The 24883-nt window shown below is 36.5% G+C and overlaps 1 protein-coding gene across 1 annotated transcript; it reads right to left on the bottom strand.

Annotated features, from left to right (window-relative positions):
• Positions 1-15643: 15643 nt before the first annotated feature.
• Positions 15644-21140, bottom strand: LOC149801453 (uncharacterized). Its single transcript, XM_089955608.1, has 5 exons — positions 21008-21140; positions 20185-20303; positions 19565-19738; positions 18886-18981; positions 15644-16192 (listed from the first exon to the last, which is right to left on the bottom strand). Exons 2-5 carry the CDS (start codon positions 20291-20293, stop codon positions 16038-16040), a joined length of 534 nt encoding a protein of 177 aa, XP_089811734.1. The 5' UTR covers positions 20294-20303; positions 21008-21140; the 3' UTR covers positions 15644-16037.
• Between the last annotated feature and the right edge of the window lie 3743 nt (positions 21141-24883).

Raw genomic sequence — 24883 nt, forward strand, 5'->3', positions numbered from 1 at the left:
TGATATATGCCAGATAAGACTGCTAGGAAGAAGACACGAACCAGCAAGAAAACACTAGAGGGATACGAGAGAATTATTTCTCAGTACCTACCATTAGCAATAACTGTAGACTAGGAAATGTCTTCTGAATGTACGTTGTCTATTTACGTTTTTATTTACTGGACTTTGGTCTGCCTGCGTTTGTTCGTTTTGGTTTGACCATTCCTAAGCTAAGCTGGTATTTAAAGCCGGTAGCACCTCTAACAAAATCTTTGCCTATGCATTGTATCATTCAGGTTAGCTGAATTGCTGCATACTCATCAAACCTAAATTTGTTACATTTCTCGTTTTTTCGTTATGTTGGACAGTCTCTATATGGTCACTGTCACGACTACTTTAAATGTTTCTTGGTATCAAGTTGTTTGTCCAAAGGATTATATGGTCCGGTATAGGATCATGCACAGATGGTGCGTTCGACATTTCTGATAATTCTGATTTCCAATAATTATCCTTAATTGTAACATCAGCGGATTCACAATATTCATGTAACATCTCCGCTTTTATTCTCCACAAACTCCATGATTCATCGTAAAAGTCTTCGACTTTCTTTGTAAAACGAGCCAGTGATTCTAAGTATCTTCTATTGATATAAAATGAATCCGTTGAAACTCTAACTGCGGTGTCAGGAAATCGATTTATCATTGATAGCAAATTTATAGAAACATAAGCCAGCATCGAAGATCTTAGATGTGTGTATTGAGGCGATTCTCCGTCGATATAACTTACAACTGTGCCCAACTTTTTCCCGTCGGACAAGTAAGCATCCTCCCGATTACAAAATATATTTCTCGCAACGGCATCAGCAATTATAAAATCCAATTCAGCATCATCGATAATCAGTCGCGAGTGATGTAGTTTATGATCATATGCAGCACCTTGAGTAAATTTACCGATTATTCTTCGTCCGAGATCTTTTGCTATTTTTTCACTATTGCTAAGTTTAATCTTGAGAATTTTAGGAGCTTCTTTAATAATGACATCCATGGGAGTATTTGGACTCTCTCGTGCATACTCGCTAATGACTTCATCTACACTGATACGCTCCGGTGTTGGTAACCAAACTGAGGTCTGCGGTCGATATGATATGATTGCTTCACTGACAGTCAACGATACCAGTATTCGGCTGTCAAGCATATATCGCAATAACACTATTGGTACCCAGCGCTTTTCACTGAAGTGTCTGCCAAACCAAACATAACAGCACGGATGAAGTCCCGCAGCAAATTCAATCGAAGTTACACGAGCAAATCCTGTCAAGTCAAAGTCGGGTAAAGGACCGTTTATAGCAACTCGTGTCATCGAGTTCGTGGGATGCCCAAATCGCTTAAAGTATTCGCGGCACTCGCCCATCCCGAGAAAGCTTCCCGGATAACACGCGATCATATCCACGGAAACCATATGCCGGTAGTCATACCGGGTATTCCACAGCCCGCCATGTCCATACTCGACACAACTTAATTGTATATCCGAGAGAAACTGACTTGGTTTGGTCTCCATGAATTTCTTTCTCTTGCAGCGTGAGCGGCAACACTCGGAATTGTAAAACAATTAACCAATAACTGCTCGGTGTTTTCTGAATATTTTTCTGCGAGTTTTTTCATTTGTTGTTGCAACGACTCCGTCCGGTATAATTCACCGTTGGGTTTTACAAATTGATCATACTCGGAATCTTCGGAACTTTTAAACAACCACATCGACACAGGGTCGGTTTTGCTTATCTGCTTGATAGCATCAAATATATTTCCCTGATAATATTTCACAACACGATCCCGCGGAAATATCGTAACTGCGTTAGTCCAAGCATGAGCGTTATGATCAATGATATTTATTGGAGCCCCGTATCGATTATATTTCGATTTGTATAATACTTCCTTTGTTATCGTTGTTACGGTTATGGGAAATCTTAATGCGCTTTCTAGCTTGGCAACATCGTTTATTGACGCTCCTGTGTGTTTGACCCGCTCAGCCGACGCTGTTATCTTGGACTGTCTTAACGCAGTCAAACCGTTTCGGCGCATCGCATTTTTAAAATGTTCCATTACTCGCTCGGCTACACAATTCAGCGCCAACGACGAAGTCATTGACGTAGTCGTCGACGACGTTCTCATCGGGGTGAGTTTATCAATTTTTGGTTTTTTTATTGGATAGATTCCATAAATGACTGCGGTCACAGGATACGCTCAAGCGTAATATGGTTTATCAATCTCGGTCAGCATTCCTGGTTTGGAATCTTTACTTAACAGAATGGTCTTTCCGCTGGCAAGAACAGGGTCGAGTTTGTCACGGATAACCCACGTATCGGAATCTGCTTGCACAATAAATTTTATTCTGAAAAAATATTTCCGACCACTTTGATGTTCATCAAGGGTGAGATAATCAATAATTGTTTTTGCTCGTGCATCATTCATTGTAGCATCGATGACTTTGTCAACGACATTGACAGAATCATCGCGGATAATTTTAAATGATGACCACACGTGAGATGCGCCGTCGTCGCGGAATTCTTTTTTGGCATTCCTGATAATATTAAATAGATCAGTCAGGGATTGTCGTCGTAAGTCCCGGGTTAGTCTGTCAAGATCGAATCTCCCGGCGCCAACTGCAGATAGCCTCGAAAACTTCTCCATGTTATATATAAGACAAATATTTAAATAAGAAATATTATATATACAAATGAATCATTGCAAGTGGTTAAAAGTTGGATCTGTAACAGTCTGTAATAAATCCTGCAGGAAGGAATTCTGCGGTGAACACCTACAAAGCATCAAACGAGGAAGCACAGGACCAATACCATGCCTTTGATGTGTTATTGGGGTCAGAAGTAAAACACAGTTGTGTGCGAGTTGCGAAGGAAAGCGATACCGTGAACTCAAGCGATATTACAATAAAAAAAATAATGGAGATGCGCTGAAATCCGAAAGCGATTATTTAAATAAGTTTTCAGACAAATTATAAATTAGACAAATATATTATTATATAAATGAGCCAAGAATTTGTTCCACATCCAACCATTAAAAATTATGAAGCATCTCGCGAGGGAATAGTCAGACACTGTATATTGAAAAAACCAGTTGGTGTTGTTAATAATTCTGGTTATCTTAGATTCGGCACTGGGAAAAAAACATTATTATAATCACAGGGCCGTGTATGAGTGTTTCCTTGGAGAGATCAAAGACGGTCTTGTGAACTGTCAATTCGGAAACACTGGTTGTTATAGTAAATACGCCAAGAAGGTTGTTTCCATAAATTTAAATACAAAAGAACAAAAAACATTTCATTCGATGAATGCAGCCAGTAAGCATTTTGATATTTGTGTGGCTTCAGTACGAAAAGTCGCAGAAAATGTATATAAATCCGCGTTGTCAAAAAAATATAACAGAGAAAGGATTACTTTTTATTATTGTTAGGTACTTCTATAATCCTGAAGTTTTTTAATGGGAGATAACTCTACAGCGACTGCGTAAAAGTCAATGATACAATTATTTCCCCTTGTCAGGAAGTGTTGTGCACTCCGTGACAGGTAAATTTATCCAGCGCGGTATTTTTTTTACAGCCAACTGTATACACACTGCGTCACAGTCTCGCGTTTGTCAGTCTTTTCATAAATCCAGTTTAGAGCTTAAATTCAGAATTTGTTAACTGTCTGTTACCACTACAGAGGTAAATCGTTTACAGGTAACACAACGAGCAGACGGTTTTCTGTGTACAAGGAAGTAAATAACTTCCCTTTATTCCTCGACAAAGGCGTAATTGTCTATTTATCTTTTTTTTGCGGATAAAATCTTTATTTTATTACACTTGTTCGGGGTTATGGTTCATCTGTATTTTCCACATGATCATATTTAAGAAAAAAACAAATAAAACATTTTAAACAAGTCACGCCCATCGCGTGAGCTATTTTTGAGCTTCCAAGTATCAGTCGGTTTATATACGATACGATCCTGTTAGAAGACGGAGTCTTCGAAGTTCAACAGCAATCAATACCATCCCGTCATATCCGCCCATGGCGGATGCTTTTTGCGTCCATCCAGGGGTTGATTTTCGGGATGGTATTGTCCCGCTGTTGAGTGTAGAAAATGACTCCGTTAGGATAAGTCGTCTTACTATATGTTGTGCTGTCCTTAGTTACTACTATGTGTCTGTACAATACTACTGTAAGCTTGCTAAAATGCGGTGGCAATTTAGAAGCTTTACAGATGTAAATACTATATGTCTACAATACTACTGTGTAAGCTTGCTAAAATGCGGTGGCAATTTAGAAGCTTTACAGTCCTAGGATAAGTTAGAATTAAGTTATACTACTGTAAGCTTGCTAAAATGCGGTGGCAATTTAGAAGCTTTACAGATGTAAATACTACATGTTGTGGGTTGTCCCTATATGAACCTTGCTAGCATATCATCAGGTAAGCTAGGGGGTTCATTACGGGGAATGTCTCGTCTCTCTCGCAAACACACCCTCTGGGCTCTCTAGACTGTTATTTGACAGGTTAGGGGCTCACATGGGGGTCGTGTTTCCGCTCCTGAGTTTGGTAGGATGTTATAAGACACCCTAGAGGCTCAAGGAGATGTGATGTTTTTTCTTTTAAATATATAAATATTATATATATATGAATTACGAAAATATCAATAATGTGAATGATGCTATTAAAAATTTAGAAGAACAAGGATTTAATTTATCACTAAATCCTGAAACAATTATGTCCGATTTTGAATCATTATATGAAGCTAAACGCGCAGGGCGTTATATTCTTCCTGCTTAATATCGATTCTTAAAAAAAATTCAAAATAATTTGTATAAACCGCTGGTCACAGTAGAAGAAGAAGCACAAATAAATGGTTTTGTTTCACTATCTCGTGCAATTGAAAAGATTAGGTTGGCATTGGCAGCCGAGTATGAAACAAAAAAGATAATAAATACTCGCGTTAGAAAATTGAAACATTGTATGTCCCTTGACGAAGTCAAGGATGACAAAGTTAATGACGAAGTCAAGGATGAAATTAAGGACGACGAGGAAGTAAATACCTCACCCTGATGAAATCAGGTACTTGGAAATGAAATCGAAAGTAAAAAAAAGTAATATTTTTTTTTTACTTCCCCTTGACAAAGTCAAGGATGAAATCAAGGTGACATTACTGCTGTCGTCGTCAGTGACATCACTGCTATCACTGCTATCATCAATGAAATCATCATCACTGTCGTCGTCGTCGGTGACATCACTGCTATCATTGCTATCATCAATGAAATCATCATCACATTTTTTCTTCAAGGACATTATTATAATATAATATTATTAATTGGAAATCGTTTCACGATTGAAAGTCTTAAGACTTGGAAATCGTTTACGATTTCACAAGGAGACTAATATGTAGTGTTTCATTTCGCAAATCAAGGGGATTCCCAGATTGGTCTGTCAGTGTGAAATTTATTCTGGTCAGCCATGGATTATGACATCGTAGATAGACCGGATTGATTGGCTCTTGCACAATCAGAAATCCAGGTGGTTCTTTCGGAGTAAATGAATAAAGAATAAATCCTTGCTGGGCTTGATTTGATAATGTCGTGTCTGTGCTGTAACTGCCATCGATGACATCACACACAAGATTGACCGCGACCACTGAAGTTATATTTACGATGCCCGGGGATACATGACGGCCTTGCCCTTCGGTGTTATTGTTATGTCTGAGGATAGTTGGGTCCGGTAGTGTTTTTCTGTGTTGTGCGTGTATGTCATCGAAGGATTCATTGATGAAGTCGGTGACGGATTTTCTTAACTCGGGCACGTTATACCAAGGAAGTTTAAAATTTGTTAGATTCGCCTCTGGTATTCTAAAGAACTTTAAAAAATTTTGCTTACTACGATGTATGTCGGTATCAGTATGATCAATTGTTGCCTGAATTACTCGCTGATATAAGATATTCCATGTCATATGCGAGCTGATTTAATATTTCAATCCGCTTAATAATTTCGCTACGTAGCGCTATATCAAAAAGATGTTCTTGGAAGAACCACCGCAGTTGTGTTAGTTGTGTTTTATGTTCTTGATTAATTTCTTTAAAATATTCAATAATATTGTTTAGGGTAATAATCAAAGTTTCAGGGCCCCGGGTAAAACACCACTGAACAGTGTCCTTGTCGGTGAAGTAAAAATGACGACTAGACGTTGACCCTTTTATGTGATCCAGACGGTCTTTGTATTCTGGTGTAATTTCATGATATGATTGTTTGTCAGTGACATAATCAGACTTTTTAGGTTCTGGTGGTATTGGTTGTGCTGGTGGAGCGACTTCAGGCCATCCTAATACTGTTCGGATTGAACTATTATATATATCCACCGCGTAGTCTGGGGTGTTTATTTCAATGGCAGAAGACAGCGTTGGCTCATGAACAGTTATTGCTATTTTGGATTCCTTTGTTGTAATATTTTTTATTCGACGTTGTAATTCCTCATTGATTTCTTCGATTTGATAAGACCCGGTTGGTAACCCAATGACATTCCAGTCTGGCGTGCCATCGGGTTTATTTTTATATGCAAACACAAACGAATTATTTGCTGGCAATCCACCAAACGATTTTGATCTAATATTGGGCCAACTGTGATATACTCGTAATTGCGCTAACGCGATTTCGCTTACTGGAATCGCAGTTGGAAAATTAATACTGAATTGTGGCTTAGTTGATGTTACTGTTAATAAAGATGTTCGCGCCGGGCTTGTATTTGCGACTATCTGCTGAAGTAATTCCGTCATTATTTATCTGCTGTCGTTTCAAATCGAAGTTCTTTGTGTAATCGTTGTACACCCCTGCCATCTGCGCGAATTCGGAATCTGATATTGTTGTATCGTCAAGGCTGGATGATATCAACGATGACAATTTCGAATAGGTGCTTGTGGCCGCGCTGTTTAACTTTTCATATTCGTGCAATTTTGTTAGCGCACACGATGATATTTTTTTCGCAATTATATTAGTAACTCCTGCAATTGTCGTTGACGTTGAAATTGTGATTGTAATCGCGATTGCAGTTGTCACCGGAGTTAACGCAGACAATAGCACCCCAGTAGATGCAACTACCGCGGATACCGAATACACTATTGTGTCTAACATGGTTACACGCCGTTTGTATTTTTTTATCTTTGTTGTGCACTTGTCAATAATATCTTTTAACTCTGAATGCCATTCGCGTACTTGATCATATCTATATTGCTGCGCATCTAATGTTGTCGTTGATGCTGACTTCAAAACACTTTGTGTTAAAATGCTTGCATTTTCTGATATCATTTTATTATTTTACGCGGTAACCAATTGAGGCGTTTCAGCTACAAATTCTAAACACCTCCAGTAAGATGTTGCGGTTAATTTCTTGTCGGCGGCTTCCAGTATAAATGTTTCTTCGGTTTCCTTGTTTAATATGATAGTCACAACCCCGGAATGCTTATCGGTGGAATGTCTCCAGGGATATGTTGTGAAGATTTCAAATTTAGCGGCACTGAACACAGACAGTCTATACACTCCAGTGGCTGTTGCTGTATATTTGATAGTATTATTTTGTTTGGACCATGTTGCGAATCCCGATGATACCGTGTATACTATGTTGGTGACATGCCCAGGAGTAACTCCAGTGGGGACTTTAATCAAACTGGTTTTGCTAACGATCTCAGGAATCTCCGCTACGATGTTTTGCTGTGTTTGTTTGATCGTGTCAATGTTATTTTGTATCAACGCGATTTGATCTGAAATACTTCTATCTGTTCTGACTACACCTAACCGGGCATTAATCGCGTTGACTTCGCTGGCGTTACCAGTAAGTTTTTCTTTGATATCAGAAAGTTTCATGTCGATGACGGGAGGAGTTCCAAGGAACTTATCCGTGGCATCATCGGTTTTTTGAAAGTTTCTTCGAAGTCTTGTGAACGCGTTTACATGAACATCATACTCTACCCACAACGTTGTTAGTTTACCGTCAACGGCGCTAGCGCTTGCGTCAACATATTGTTTGTTAGTGGCATCTTCCGGCGAGGTTGGAATCGCTAACGCGGTTATTTTGTTACCACTGAGATTGAGTTCACCTGTCATTGTATCACCGGTCTTCGCTACACGTTCCCCTGCAGCTTTTTGTGTGTCATCTCGAAGCGCCGCGATTGATATCAGCGAATCTCTGATTTTTCCGCTGTCAGTGAACACAGGAATGTTACCCGGAGTAGCTACAATAACCCTACGAATTATTTCATGCCATTTGATATCGCTGGTTTTTAGTTTTCCGTGCCGGTCCTGAAAAATAAGAACCTCATCTGGGTCTATCCCGGTTAACGTTAAAAGATTATCGATTTCATCTTTGGTCGCATATTTTGATAAATCCACATCGGCGCGTTTTTTGTTTTTGTTTCGAGAAGAGATCTTTCGTAAATATCAACCATTATTTGATAGGAAACTGTTTAAATCGACCTATGGTATACTCGTGCACGATTTTGTGAGGAGAAATCTTTGATTTCGAGATCGCATCAAGAACATTTAATACTTCACGGCCACATATCGGAGGATCGGTCAGTGTTTGTATTGGTAACGTTGAATACCAAACCTTTGTCGTTGACAGGGGGATGTTTTTTGTATATAGGAGAAATTCAACTGGTGGTGCTAACCCATACGAATCAAAATAGATAATTCCACGTGGATCGATCGCGTAAGCAACCCAGTGAGTTCCTGGACCATCGCTGTTATCAAGATTAATAATTCCTGTTTCTGGATTGCGTGGTCATTGTGGTAATTGATCTCGCATAAAGACGCCTCTGAAATTTTTTATATTTAATTGTTTAGCAGCATCAAGCAATTCAAAATTTGACATCGGTGTGAAAATGCTAGCATTGAAAACACTTTGTGTTTTTAAAACCTTTTTGGTACCATGATGGCGGAGTTCCTGGGAGTCTTAGCCCTCGTCCCTTTTTTTGTATCCTTTTCCTGTGGCTTTCTTTAGTGCCATTCCAGCAGCGGTTCCAACTGCTCCTAACGCAGCGGCTTTAGCGACTGCAGGGGCAGCAGCAGCTATCAACGCTGGTATCGCTGCAAGTAATGGAAATATTCCACCGGTTTTAGCCATATGTTTGACAGCTGCAGGAGAGAGATCAAGTCGAACTCCAGTCTTTGCTTGCTTTGCTTTATTAAGATGATTAATCTGTGTTTTAGTCAGCGATAACTTGTTTGGACCACCCGCTAGCTGATCGTATTTAAGTGTTATTGCTGTTCCACATGTGCTCGCGTTCTTTGATTGCAATTTCTTAGTCTGACCAGGAGTCAAAGTAACACTAACTTGATTGTATGACATTATTTTATTAGTGATTGATCTAATTGTGTTACATGTTTTGTACTGGTGCATCAGCGAATATCATTCGGCCGCCAGCACCTTCAAGCAACATTGCTTTGTCGGAAAGTATGACCGCGATTGCTCTGTAATTAGCTATAGCTCCTACGTCTCTATTCACGGTAGCCCGAAAGTGTATATCAACGACAGACTGTCTGGTTAAATCAAGACGCTCTAACGAGAAGTATTAGATTGGATAATGAGATATAAAATCCAATTGTGATATTTGCAAACCAGTATCGATATTCAGATCACGCGCTAGATATTTCGTCAATCGTTGATATGCACGTGCAACATGATTATTACCAAAATCTAACAGTATGTTCTCAGACGGTTCTTGATGCCCGTTTATTCTCAGAGAAACGTCAGTGATACCAAGTTGATCAAATATCATATGCGAACGTGTTTCATTACCCACCCGTGCAACATCCTGAAGAGCAATGAAAATATGTCGCGGCGCGGCAACCCTCTGCTGTGATGCTATATGCCATGTGAATAAACCGTTATTGGTACTTTGAGCACTATCTGTGGTTGTTGTAAGCCACGATAACAACACTTTACCACCTTGATCCATAAAAGAAAGCAGTCGCTGTTCTTCAGTAATTGCAGGAGTCATTACCGGCATCCACAGTGATAGTTTTGTTATGTTTACCTTACCAGCGTCACCTAGAGGTCGCCATATAGCATCATTGTCGTTGGCTTTTCTAACAAGCACAACCGTATGTTTTGCTCCAAAAATTACCTTTCTGACATCTCTGCAAAATCCAAAGATGTACGACAGCGGAATGGCACATGAAAAATTTCTACGATTACCTTTCAACATTTGTCTACGTGCAGCGAAACCTAAATTAAATTCTGTATTAGCACCGTGAACCACCGGATTCACATCAACGTCAGCTGCGTTGGCAAAGTTTCTTGGTCGTCTAATATCGTACTGATCACTGTTAGGAAAATTAGAAGTGTCCTTGGCAAACATCATTGATGGACCAGATAATCTTGTATAATCATCAGAATATCTTGCTAGACCAATTATTGTTGTAGCAACATCGACATCCTACTGAATCGATTCGATATTTTTTCCATCAATCATGTAGACAGCACTATCAAACAAGGCCATAATTCCGTTATTGACAAAACCGATTTTAACACTGGGTCCGTATTCTGTATCATCTGTTTTTATAATTTCTCCTTCTGCTTCAATAAATGCTTCAGTGGGCAGGAAATATCTACTTGTATCTTGAACCTGAAGTTCAATTCGTCCTCGTTTATTTGGCTCTCGTGCGTCATAAGAATAATACTGATAATCACGCACTGATTCATTTTTAAGAACCGGTTCGTCTATGTCGAATGCTGGGTCGGATTCCCGTTTAAACATTTTATTATAAAAGTCATCGTCTAAAACGAAGACCACTTCCCGCCATCAAACTTGTGTTTATTTGTTCAGCCCCTTGATTTATCAAGGCTGTTTTTTATTTGCAGCTTCATTTATTACTTTACTAACATTTGCAGGCATATCTGCGGTGGCTGGTAATTTTACCGGTGGTGGACCCCCTTTGGTTCTGCGCATTAATCGTGCTAGTCTGTCCTTGATTGCCAGGAATGCTTTACTGGCAGCGCTACCAACAGCGCCAGTAGCTTTATCTTTAATAACATCAATGGCTTTCATCGATAATTGTTTTGCGATTGGTATTGCTTTAGGTGCCATCCTCGCAAATAAACCGCGAACAACATCGCCTAATCCCTTTCCATAAGTCATCCTGTATACGGGTACTCGTGAATTTACCACCCTGACCATGACTGGTCTACGATGACAATTGTGTACGATCATTTTATTTAATTAGTTATTTATTTAACTAGTCGCTGTCCACGAGTTCATCAATAAGTTCTCGGTAGATGTGAGTATCCATGATGCCGCCGCGAAATAATCGCTGAGAGATATCAGCTGCTTCATTAATTATTTATGGTGAGTTATTTCCGGCACGTCTTCCTCCGATGAGAACTTCTAGCCGTGATACGTCATTGATGATATTATCAGAGCAGGGAATAAAATCACCCCCCAAACCACTTCCAGTAGCGCCGGTATCAAATATATCGTAAAACTCTTCTTCTTCATCTGGATGCTCCAATGGCGGTGAAGGTTCCTGCGTTTTTTGTTTCAGTTTTCGCTTTTGTTCTTTTTCTTTTTGTTTTTGTTCTTTTTCTTTTTCTTTTTGTTCTTTTTCTTTTCGCTTTTGTTCTTTTTCCTGCTCTCTTTGTTCTTTTTGTTTTTGTTTTTGTTCTTGTTCTTGCTGTCTTTGTTCCTGCTTTTTTTCTTTTAATGTTTTATCATAATTTTCTGCCCCTTCTAAATAAATCTTATAACCAGGATCTTCCTTGTCTATAAGATCAACATCTTGATTTATTTTAAACAACCAATCTCTCCATGTGCCACTACTTACTTTAACGTATCCGGGTTTCAAAAATTGATTTCTGGAAGAAAAACGTTCGACAGCAAACTCACCAAACTTGGCTTTGTCCTGTGTAGTTTTCAATTTATATTTTTTAATTTCTTGTATACCCTCTTCAGCAAATTTCTCCCTAAAATCGATTACTTTCTTTTCTTTTTTTGGGGTTTCACCAACAGCACCTTCAAGTATTTCTTCTCCTTCATCTTCAAGTTGTGGTTGAGCTGCAACTATATCAGTTGGAAGTTTTTGTAAAATCTTTTTTGTTTGTTTGGTTCTTCTATCAATTTTTTCAGTCTGCTCTGCGGTTTGTTTTAGCACTGGAAGAATACCCTTTTCATCTCCCAATAAAGCTCTTTCAGTGATCGCCGCAGCTTTTTCGGTAGCTGTTGTAACGGGTTTAAATAATTCTTCTGCACCTGTCGCAAATTCAACTTGTGCTTGTTGCCGCGCTTGTAATTTTTGTCTTACACTATCTCGTACAGGAAGAAATTTTTTTTATTGCTTCTAGTCGCTCTCGAGCTAGTCTTGCAGAATGTGCTTCTCCAATGTTGGCCATTATTGTTAACTTAAATTTTTAATTCACAGCAGCAGAAACTGCGACGACAAGCAAACTCTGCCAGGGACTTTCACAGAAATGCTAGCATTTCAGCAGCAGAGAAAGTGACGACGCCACCGAGTGTTTTCGCGAGATACCCCTGTGCGGACAGAAATAGTTGTATAGGTAGATATTTTCATGAGATAACCCTTCTAGTCAGCAGAGAAAGCCTATTTTGTCATGTTTTTCTGACTAGAAGGGTTTATTTTGTGAAAAATAATATCTCTATCTAAAATGTCTTCGATAGAAGGTTCTGTTAAGCGAAATACTTTGTGGGATTCACTTTCTCTGCTGCTCCTACAGCTCCAACCGCAAGTAGTGAGGAAAAAGGTAAGATGCCGCCATGTTTCTTAAGTTGTGCTGCAAGCAAATTAGATATTATGCATTTCCTGCTGCGTTTTGTACTCTTACTTTGTCATGCTTAAGTTTTGGTAGCATAAATGACAGCTGAGGTGCTGAAAGCTGTACTGATAATGAGAGAGAGAGAGAGAGAGAGAGAGAGAGAGAGAGAGAGAGAGAGTAACTTCTTGGTACGACATTTTTGTAAAAATTGAATGATTAGACGAAACTCTAAGCAAAAATATTTTTGTTTTCTGTACCAATGTCCTCAGCCGCTCTTAGCCTTTTCCGTAGCGCCTGATATTGCACCAGAGGCAAGAAAACCAAGTGCCGACGAAATTGTTGGACCCCATACCGTAAATAAAGGTAATGTTGCTGGGAAGCTTCCTCCCATGCGAGATATTTATTTTGATGATAATTCCAAAGTTAACCTTTTACTTTACTACCAATATTCGTCTGCAAACAAGAAAAGCTTTATAAGGCAGCAACAACAAAAATATAATAAAAAACCTTATTCTCGCTTTTACCTATAACTTTTGTTCCAGATTTGTGTATTACATTTTTGGACCAGATCCCGCCAAAATATGTGACAAAACTGATATTTGGCATAGTGTCTCCGCACGTAGCTCACTCAAACTTCCTTCACCGCGATTATTTTTGACAGTGCATGTCATCGCGCACTTGGCTTCCGTTGTAGTTGCAATTTCTTTGAAAACCTCTTTGACTTATGCGGAGACTCTAACTACGTATGCCACATTTACACCCCACCCCAATTTGTTGTTGTTGAGATACGCAATGCTATATTAATATTGAAGATGAATATAACTACTTAGGTCTTAGATTTAACAAGAAGGGTAAGTTCTCCAACGGCCTGCATAATCTAGCATCCGTATTTAATGAAGGTATGCATTTCTTTAAAAATCGTATACACTAACTAGATTTGCCTATTGATAGTCAGCTGTAATCGTACGATCAAACCATTGAACCGAGTTTAGCATAACTGAGATTTGGACGTTTGTGAGATTTAATATAGTCCAAAAAAATCATCTTTTTTTCATCAGAAGTATATTGAATGTCCCAATAATGTATCAATCTTTATATGGTATAGGACGAAATTGGTTGTTTCCCCTTAATTATCATCATTAAAAGTTGCACGATTAACTACTGAGCAAAACTGGTTAGTGGTTATGAAGGAAAATATCTTATCGTATGAATTTTTTTCATATGCAAACAATTTGGTCATCATTCCTATGCTAATAAATGGTTACACGAAGTAAAATCGTTATTCGACGTTGTTGGGTTAAGCTACGTTTGGAGAAATCAAAGTTTTGTGTCAGTTAAATGGGTACGAAAATCCAAAGAACAGCAACTACAAGATCAACTCATATATAAGTTTAGATCAGTCAATCTCAAGAAATCGGCGATGCATATCACTATCTTCTGTCACGTTCTTATTTTCATGACGAACGACACAAATTTATACCTCATTTTTACACTTCAAGGACTAATGTTTATGACTATAATTAATTAATGAATACATGTAACGTACGACTCTTGCAAGATATTTGCATTTTTTGTAGATTGTGTTTTCCGAATGTTGTAATCTCTGTTAAGCATTTTGTAACAGCATCACACGTTATATTCGTGTTCATTTTTGTATATACCTCTATGTTGTAACTTGTACAGCCTGAGTTAAATGAAGCCATGTCTTCTCTGATGAAGCGCAGTTTTGTAAGCGGACTTTATTTGATGAGCATCTACACGTCATTTGGGACCAATGCCGCGGACATTGTAGGGCAACTAGGGTAACATTCCGGGGGCCCACAACAGTTAGGGCGTCCACCTCCGTCACAATTTGTAGTTCATAGGACCACACTGAAGAACTTTTCCTTGCGCCTACAAATCCTGTCCGCGACCATCTTCAGAGCGACATTGGATATGGTGGCGGTAAAATTAGACGTTGCATCAATAATTTCTGATGCAGATCTCAGGAGACGAATACTGAAATCTGGATACACTGTAAACTGTGTAGTAAGTATGTGTATGTGTGTGTTGCTCAACTCGTCCTACTGTTCAAGATAGAAACTTCACACTTTTTGATATGACTGGGAGTGGTCTGTGGGTGTAACCAACTGTTTCAAATGCACATTCCCCTCTTTAGGGGAGGTAACTATTTTGATCATATCAATGCACATTGATACACTTACTAGACGTGAAAGACAATTTAAAGTTTACAAAAGACGTAGATCAAACGGTGAATCCTTACTCCACCATACCAATACATCCCTTTCGGAAAGAAACCCAAAGGTTATAACTCAGAAACTATTGAAATCCTCACTCTCTATTCATATAGACTTTTGGAGATTAAAAAAGAAGACCTCAGATACGCTAGATACAATGGCCCGAGGGTCAAGACAAAATAAACAAATACATATCTAGTTAATATTGGTCCATGGTACACTCCATAAGAAAGTTACTGAGCATCTCAAACTTGTGTGAGGGTGTGAGCATCAAGACATCAGGGCAGTAAAACTTGCAAATATGTATTTTAACAATTCAAAATTCTAAATTATCTAGATGAAGCAATGATTCTTTTACCCTCAAGCAGCCAAGATTATTTTTTTTTTAAACGTATGCATGTAGATAAATAGGTAGGTATGCAAGATTGTATATATGGAAAAAGAAACATACAGTACATACGGACGTATGTATGTATGTATGTATGTGTGTATGGATGGATGGATGGACGGATGGATGGATGGATGGACGGACGGATGGATGGTTAATGTATACCTATTTTTATATCCTTTGATTATACAATTAACCCATTCTTAAATAGCACCACACTGAAGTAATAAACAAATATGACAAATTTTGCCGTGTTTCATGCTTTTATGATTTAATGTTTTTTCTGCATGTTACATTTTATCTGGACAGGAAGAGGAGATAAGAATTTTTTCTCTCTCAGTATTTAGTGCTTAATTCTAGCATTCGAAAATAAGACCACCAAACTAAAATTGTTAATCTTTCCACAGAGTCTTTGGAGTTTAAATCTGAGTTTGGAAAATATCTGTCAATATATGCTTTAATCTACGAAAAACATTCCTCTATTCTAACAAAAAGCCTGACTTTTTAAAAATCTCATTTACGTCATTCTTTTTGTACAAAACATTCAGATAAAATGTTTTTCAGATTTTACGAAAATAAGCAGTTGAAAGTATGCAATTTTCAAATGAAATTTCAGACGTAACTCGTTTAGCCTTGTGCTACTTCTTCATGCAAACGCCACGAAACTTGTAAGGAGTACGATATGCGGCAATTATTACATCGGCACAAACGTAAGAGCCGTTGCTTTGGATACCCTCAGCTACTATGCAGGTTGTGAAGCGGGACGTTAATTCGCAGCATGAGAATGGGGCAGCTGAAAAGGAAATAAAGTAATTAAGCAACAAAGGTACAAGAGCCATCAATCAGACAATAAATCAAACAAGCAATTAATATATTAATCGACCGATTGATCGAACAATATAGGGATAGCACACATTTTGTTATGTGGGAAGGGTTGCCAGAGAAAGAGGATAGCTTCGCTATGGACGTTCATGCAATGTGTAATCATTTTTAAGTGTGCAATCAATAGATTTTTAACTGTGTAATCGATTTTTAAGTGTGTAATCAATCAATTTTTAAGCATCATGACTTCACGAATCCTGTAAAATATTACATTTAGTTCTTAATTATCTTGTCCGTGATTCAGTTTCATTTAATTCTTTCACTCCGATGTATTGCAAATTTAACTTCTTCCATTCATGCTCAATATTTTCGTGAATTAAAATGTTTACAGTTTGTAATGAGTTTATTAGTACTGACATATTGCCTGTACCTATTTTATGTAAATTAATATGGAGGCATGTTACACCGCATAAATTATACGTTATTCACGATGCAAAACGTTCTCGAATTAAAAAAGTGATAAACAGAATAAGTTTACGAATTAAAATGAAATAAATGAAGACAAATTTAACAGCACGGAAACAATGATATATAAATTATGGAATTCCACTTCGAGACAAATGATTATAGTACCAAACTACAACAGTACCAGCATCAAACCTTAATGAAGTGCTTACACAAGGAGTAATACTAAATATAGGCCATATTTGATGGACATACGCACGCACGCTCGCACACACACATATACATACATACATACATACATTAGTATGGAGGAAACGTAAAATAAATATGTAAAATTAGAAGGTTGTAAGTATAGCCATGCTTTGTCAGAAGGGTCTCGGTATAAATGTCAGAACTGGGATATTAAAAAAACAAAACACAAACGACGATAATTCTGTGCAGCTAGTTTCGCATTTACTGTATGCTTCTTCAGGCACAAAATGTTTTGAAAGAAAAGCATGACGTCTTTATATTTTAAAATAACAATTACGTGATTTACGTAATGTCATAAATTATATGCATCATCATAATAATGTTATATATATGATAGGATCTAAAAGATACACGAGTCTCTAATGAAACTTGAATCAGCAAAATACAAGGAATAATACTAAATATTGGCCGGATCGGAAGGAAATACTCACGCAGGCACGCACGTATAAAAATCAGACATTTTTGACGTAAACTGTCTTGAATTAGAGGAATCGTAAGAGTTGAATTCTTGTTTGATTACAGTTCGTCAACAAATCATTACGGTGATAACTGATTATGTAAGAATGAATGTGACAATGCCAAAAGTTCAATTCAGATAATTTTATTGAATTGTGGACGGTTGATCCCAAGAAGAACTCAAAACAATCTGGTTTTCAGGTATGCTATAACAAAGCGCACTAAACTATAAGACAGTGGTTTTCATGTATGCTATAACAAAGCGCACTAAAATATAAGACAGTGATTTTCATGTATGCTATAACAAAGCGCACTAAAATATAAGACAGTGGTTTTCAGGTATGCTATAACAAAGCGCACTAAAATATAAGACAGTGGTTTTCATGTATGCTATAACAAAGCGCACTAAAATATAAGACAGTGGTTTTCAGGTATGCTATAACAAAGCGCACTAAAATATAAGACAGTGGTTTTCATGTATGCTATAACAAAGCGCACTAAAATAGGGGACACTGATTTTCAAGTATGCTATAACAAAGCACGCTAAAATATAAGACAGTGGTTTTCATGTATGCTATAGCAAAGCACGCTAAAATATGGGACACTGGTAATAAAGCACACTAAAATATGGGACAATGGTTTTCATGTATGCTATCATAAAGCTCACTAAAATACGGGACACTGGTTTTCATGCATGCTATAACAAAGCACGCTAAAATATAAGACAGTACACTGGAAAATAAGGACCAAGACTATGAAGCATTTACGGTTTGAAAAATGTAATGTTTGATAAAACACAAGATAAGATTTTGTATCATCGGTCTTCTGCCTTTAACAAACCTGTTCACCAGTTGGCGCGTATCTCAAAACGCCTTTGTTACCACAAATTTTATTTCTCCAAAATTCTTGCAGAAACGTTTATTCCTTTAAGCTCGGTTTCCAAAGAATTTAGAAAAAGTGTGGCAATATATAAAACTTTTACGATATGCATCTGTAGATCCAGTACTGTAATTTTTAGTTTTTGTATCCTTTTTCTATTAGAAATTCAAGATAAAAATGACTTAAATGAAAACTCAAAACGAGGTTGACGGTCTGTGCAGGCACTGATGTTACTAACCAAGGTCACTTGGGGAACAGTGTTATCCCCACTCCGTTTCTAACGAATTCATTGTGTGTACACGTTCTAAGACTTAACTCTTCTTGAAGAACGAAATGGTTTCGAGGAGAGGTCTTGAAATTAGAAGGAAGTGGAAATAAGAAGAAAATAATTAGACCGATCTTGAAGGGGCGAACAACTAGCTTTTCATGTGCTGGTAACATGGATCGAACGTGATACACTGGAGTTGTAAGCACCTGACCCGAATCCATTACTTCCTACAACATTGTTCATGTGTTTGCGATCCGTATTGTGATGCACGGTGTATCTCGCATCCTAATTTAATAAAAAGAATATGATAGGCTAGGTCTGGAGAATGACACATATATATTTACCTGGAACGATTCCAATCAAGGTTAGCGGTCCAGTTGATATTCCAACAACAAATTCAAACAGGCTGCCGTTGTTTTTATAAATCAGCTTAAAACACACTGGAATACGAAACAGGAATTTATCACCATATACGGATTATAAAGGACCTCAAATTGAACCAGAGCTGAGAATGTACGGATGGACGGACTTTCTCACAGTATCAACGCAATTATATGAAAGCACGGGGATAGTTCGACACAATAGAACTGATACAGAGATTCTACATTTAGTGATCGATACGTTATCAACTATAGCTTGTTTATTTTGTATATTTATTTAATTGCTGATTAGTTACATTGCATTTAGTTACTAATTAATTACATTTCATTTAGTTACTAATTAATTACTTGTAATTTAGGTACTGATTAGTTACATTGCATTTAGTTACTAATTAATTACATTTCATTTAGTTACTAATTAGTTACATTTCATTTATTTACTAATTAGTTACATTAGTCACAGAGATGTCACAGACTGGATATTATTATTATTATTATTATTTATTTTATTATTATTATTATTATTATTTATTTTTTATTATTATTATTATTATTATTATTATTATTATTATTATTATTATTATTATTATTATTATTAATACTACTAGTATGGTCATTGCAAATAGATCGACATATTACTTACATAATCCAATACACATCGTACAGGTGTTGTTACTACAGCCTTCCACGTCTTTGAATTCCTGAAGTAACTGATCTTCTATGTCTGCTACATTTTGCAGCATGTTAAAAGTCGAAGGGGTATCTTCTGCAACAATCTCTGTAGCAACCTCATCGTTTTCCTCCGTCAAGTCGCTTTCTTCTCACCACACATTTTATTAATGTAATTAAATCAATTAGCATTTAATTACAAAAATGTACAGTCGCATGAGTGCCCATAATTATAATGCATGTTCCCCTATTTTAAATTTGAAAAGAAAATTGCAGATCAAAATATTACTCAGTTGTAAATAACAACATTCGGTTCTCAAAACTTTCGAATCAAATACATTGAAGCAACGTTGTACATAATATGTATTGCATTTTATATTATTCCTTTGTGAAACATCATCAATCTGAATATATATATATATATATATATATATATATATATATATATATATATATATATATATATATATATATATATATATATATATATATATATATATATATATATATATATGTGTGTGTGTGTGTGTGTGTGTGTGTGTGTGTGTGTGTGTGTGTGTGTGTGCATGTATATTTCTATATATGTTTCATTACCTGCCATCAAATCACTTTCGTTCTCAGTTTCTTCTTCAAATGTAGTGATCAATGATGCTTGAGCGCCAACGAGGAACACGACGATTGCAATGGTAATGAAACCTCTCATGGTTGATTATCTGTAACAACAACACCATTAATACTACTACTACTACTACTAAATATTCCCAGTTCAATTCAGGAAGATCATTTAGAGTGGGAAATGGTGGTGGTGGGGTGAAGCTCGTAATATATAGGCAGTGTGTCTGTGAGATGGAAGCTTCTGGTCTGAGCCTCTGTGGGAATTTGGAATTTCCAGAAAGCCCATGCATTTGAAGCGTTTCTGACATAATTTAAACCATTTAACTGTATTGGGAACTGATTCCAGGAAAAGCTCTATTGATTTTTCGTTTTGTTATTTTTTTAATTTTTTTGGGAAGGGGGGTATTTTGGTACATGTTGGACCTAAAATAAGGAGCAGTTTCCTTGAAATTATGGTCATCATAGCATGTACTGTATAAATTGTTTTGATGTAGCATGATATACATTTATGTTGAACATATTATAAAGCTGAATCGTGACATTTTGGTGAGATGTTTACTTGTAAAATTAAACTCACTGAACTTTTAGGTATTCACGGTAACCGGTCTGTACCTCCTTCCTATTGTTGTCTGTATTCATAAGCGTTGACCATACTATCGCCATCAATAGGTATCAACAGACAAACAACATTGTGAATTTTTGTGTTAAAGAATGAAAAAATTAAACATAAGTTATTTGACAAAAATGGATATACAGGCATGCATAAGACTGAATAAGACATATACAAAAGAAATATACTTACCAAAATGTCTTCTACGATATGTAACTAGAGGAGTCAATGGTCGCTCAGTGGTATGGGAGTTCATTTATACCCAGTTTTCATCCAGGATGTTTGTTTAACATACTTGTAAACTGCTCGAATAACACTTAGGAAGATAAGTATTTCCAATCTCAAAATAATTTATAAGAAGTTATCGGGAAGTGACCTTCAACTCATTTTCGTACATTACGGCCTTACAAAGAATAATCTAAGCATCCCCCCCCCCCGCAACCCCGTGTGTTTCTTTTATACCGCTCCGGTAGCCAAGTGGTTAGAGCGTCCGACTCGAAAATAAATAAATAATGAAATTATAAATAAGTTTTTGTCTCAAGTCAGTGTCATTTGCGTTAGGAGGAGTTTGTCAGACGCGTCATTCATTGTTATGCATGCTGGACATTTATGTGAATTAAATTATTATCATTGACATATTTTTACAGTTTTGCTCAAAAGAACTTTTTTTTTTCGTACAGAGAGTCATGTATATAGAACTAATAATGTATAGCCCATGCGTTTTGCATTCAGTATTTAAATTCGCTGTTTGTAGAAGCCAGGATATCCACAACAACTTGTACCTGGGCATGAAACTGAATAAGCATTATGTTTTTCAATGGCATGAAAAGCTGCAATTTCTGGAAGAAACAAATACCCCAAGACTTTCCAAAATACAAACAACAGGAATCTGAGTTTTAAATCGTTCCCATTGAAACATTGCATTTCCGCCCAGTAGGAATGGGTCAGCATATTTGTTTCCCTTACCATTCATCATGTTTATTGTCTATATGGTCACGCTTGTTCAGCCATATTGAGTACTACCTGCCATTTGGATCATATTTAATATATTAATGCGCCATATTTGTTTAATTATTATTGCCTTTTATTCAAAATATTTCTTATACTTCCCAGAAATGTGTACATCTACCGGACATTTTCTTTGAAGATAGGAGAGTTCCATTATATTTACCTGCCCGATGCTGATTTTGTCAACGTAAGCGCAACAGATTTTGCACTTTAAAAAATTATGATGGCGGCTTTTGGTCTTAGATTTTGATCACCATCTAAACGTACTTACATTATCTAATCATCGATATAATCTTCGGTCTAACAATGTGCTGTACTTTTTGAATAAGTTGAGGGCCATCGTCTGAACAAACATTTATCACTGGCACTGTCCTCTTTTCTCTCACATTGCAAACAAAATGTTTTCATCTAAAGAGAATATGCAAATGTATTTATAAAATAGTTTTTAATCAAGGATTCAGATAACTGTGATAATTCATGCAGATCTTTAATTGTGGATGTTGTATTAAGTCATACAATACGATGAAATATTTTCAAGTGATACAGAGCGCAGTTCAGCACTTGACGCAGCTCCGGGATGATCGAGAAAAGGATACAAGTACATAAATTTAAGATATGTTACTACGTCACAACAGTATAGAATAGACTACAGTGCATGGCTCCTTGACATAGCTATATTCTAAAAGGATGTTTTTGCAAGGAAAATTTTTAATTAATGCTCAAGGTCACGAAGCCTTCTTGTAATGACCTCTAACGCTTTGGCCAAAGATTCAAGGTTTCACGCACCAAATATACGGACTGTCTGAAATATGCAGATTCGTCCTCACACTTGAGGATACAAGGAGGATTCATTAAATAGTGTACATTTATGATGTTTGAATTAAACTACAAACGAAATTTAACGATAAAGCTTAAAATGTAACTTCAGTTAATACGAAATTTCACAATCAAGCTCAACATGTAACTTCAATTAACAAAATATTTCACGACCAAGCTTAACATGTTATGTCAATAAATACGAAATTTCAGGTCCGAGCTTAATATGTAACTTTAGTTAATGCGACATTTCATTAAAAAGCTTAACGTTTAACTTCAACTGATACGAAATGTCACGATCAAGTATAACATGTAACCTCAGTAATTGCATGAACAAAAATTACTTTTTCAATTTTTCGTCAATATCCCAAACTTTAATTATTGCCAGCTGAGTGATGAATTACGGCAAGATACCAACTATTCTTGAAATTCTTTTGTTTAAGTGCGGATGAAACAAGGATTTCCTACAAAATGTGTACGATCTTCTACATTCTCAATCCTCAGATAGAATTAAGTTTTAAAAACATGTTGTTGATAATAATAATTTAAATAACAATTTAAATAATAATAATAATAATAATAATAATAGCAAATATTATAACAACCCTTGGTTAAAATAAAAAGACTTCCAATGTTATAACTTGGTAATATACCAATCATAAAACGTAACGTTTCTTTTTTCTGCATCCAAAATTGTAGGCGTGCATACACTGTCACAAAACTATTGACTTCGGATAGGTAATTATATCACAACAGCCATATTTTGTAAATATTACATGTCTTCCTCCTCACTACGTTTTTCCACTAAAGCATTTCCCAAAAGGACAGAAACCTTTCAGACCTAAGCGCTCTATAGTCCTTTTTGGTAACCTCATTATCTGCCCTTTCTTTCCGAACTCTCTAGCGTACGGAGGTTGAGCTAGAAGGAATCTGGTCACAATTGGACATAGAACACAATTAATTTTACTATATTTACTCTACATTTCTTTCTCAATATTGACCTTTCCACTGTGTGATAATCAATACAAATCATATATTAATCTAAAATACCTTTAAATATGATTTTACGGTGAAGTTCTTGTCAAAGGTTGACCTGCATTTTATTAAGAGGCTAGACTGTTACCAGAGCAGCTTGTAAACAGAACACATATTTCACTTCCAGATCATCACCATGGCCTTATTACTCACTGTGCACTGTCGCCGAAATACACACGGAAATCCATACCTGGAGCTGATATTCTCAAGAATAAACAATTACCTTTAAATCACTACTAAAAATGCATAAATCTAACTCTTATATCTCTACCAAAATGAGAGAGGAAAATATGTTCTAAAAATAGAGAAGAACTACATTCGTGGGTACTGAACTGGAAGTACTGATTGTAACCTGATTTCTGATAGGCCAAATTTTTTAAGGCCAATTTTAGTCAAACTTTTATATTTGCATGCCACACATATTTCAACTTTATGCATGAAGTCTTTTTGATTTGAATTTCCTTGCAAACAAGACATGTGACACCTGTGAGAAATTGTGCAGTGCTGGTGTTCCACAGGGTGCAAGTTTTGGTCCAAGTGCTCTTAAGAAACGAAAGCTAAATTTGCTATATCTTCCTTAATTAAAGGTATTTTAAATTAACATATGATTTCTATTGATTGTCACACAGTGGAAAGGTCAGTATTGAGAAACAAATGTAGCGAATATGTAGCAAAATTAATTGTGTTTTATGTCCAGAAGCATTTCTAGTAGGTATTTCCGCTAGTCGATGTTCACCGATTGCAACACAGAATGAAGTGAATGAAATTATATTTCTCGCCATGGGCAAACATTCAGATTAAATGCCCTAAATAAATACACGAGAAAGTAATTAACAGATAATTGTTAGGCACAATGGATACAATCATATATCAAAATAGTATGTGTATATCCTGTGCAATTACTTTTAATTGAAATTCCAATGTAGTATAAGAATATAAATTGGAAATAATAAAATAGTGAAGCACGATTTCTTAGCAAATCAACAACAATAACATCACAAATAAAAAACGCGTTTAAGTTAAACTGATTGTTGAAAGTAGCATTTTATTTAAGTAAGTCAATTATAAACATTCATTCATGATCATGTTCTATATTATGCATAACGCTTAAAATATGCGTCTGTGGATGAAATCCTTCTGTTACCCTTCATTAATTAAACAAATCACTGACAAATAAAATAAATAATTTCCACTACGTACTTTATTTCC

The sequence above is a fragment of the Sinohyriopsis cumingii genome, chromosome 4 (genome assembly GCF_028554795.1).
Source record: "Sinohyriopsis cumingii isolate HCF-2022 chromosome 4, ASM2855479v2, whole genome shotgun sequence".
Taxonomy (NCBI): domain Eukaryota; kingdom Metazoa; phylum Mollusca; class Bivalvia; order Unionida; family Unionidae; genus Sinohyriopsis; species Sinohyriopsis cumingii.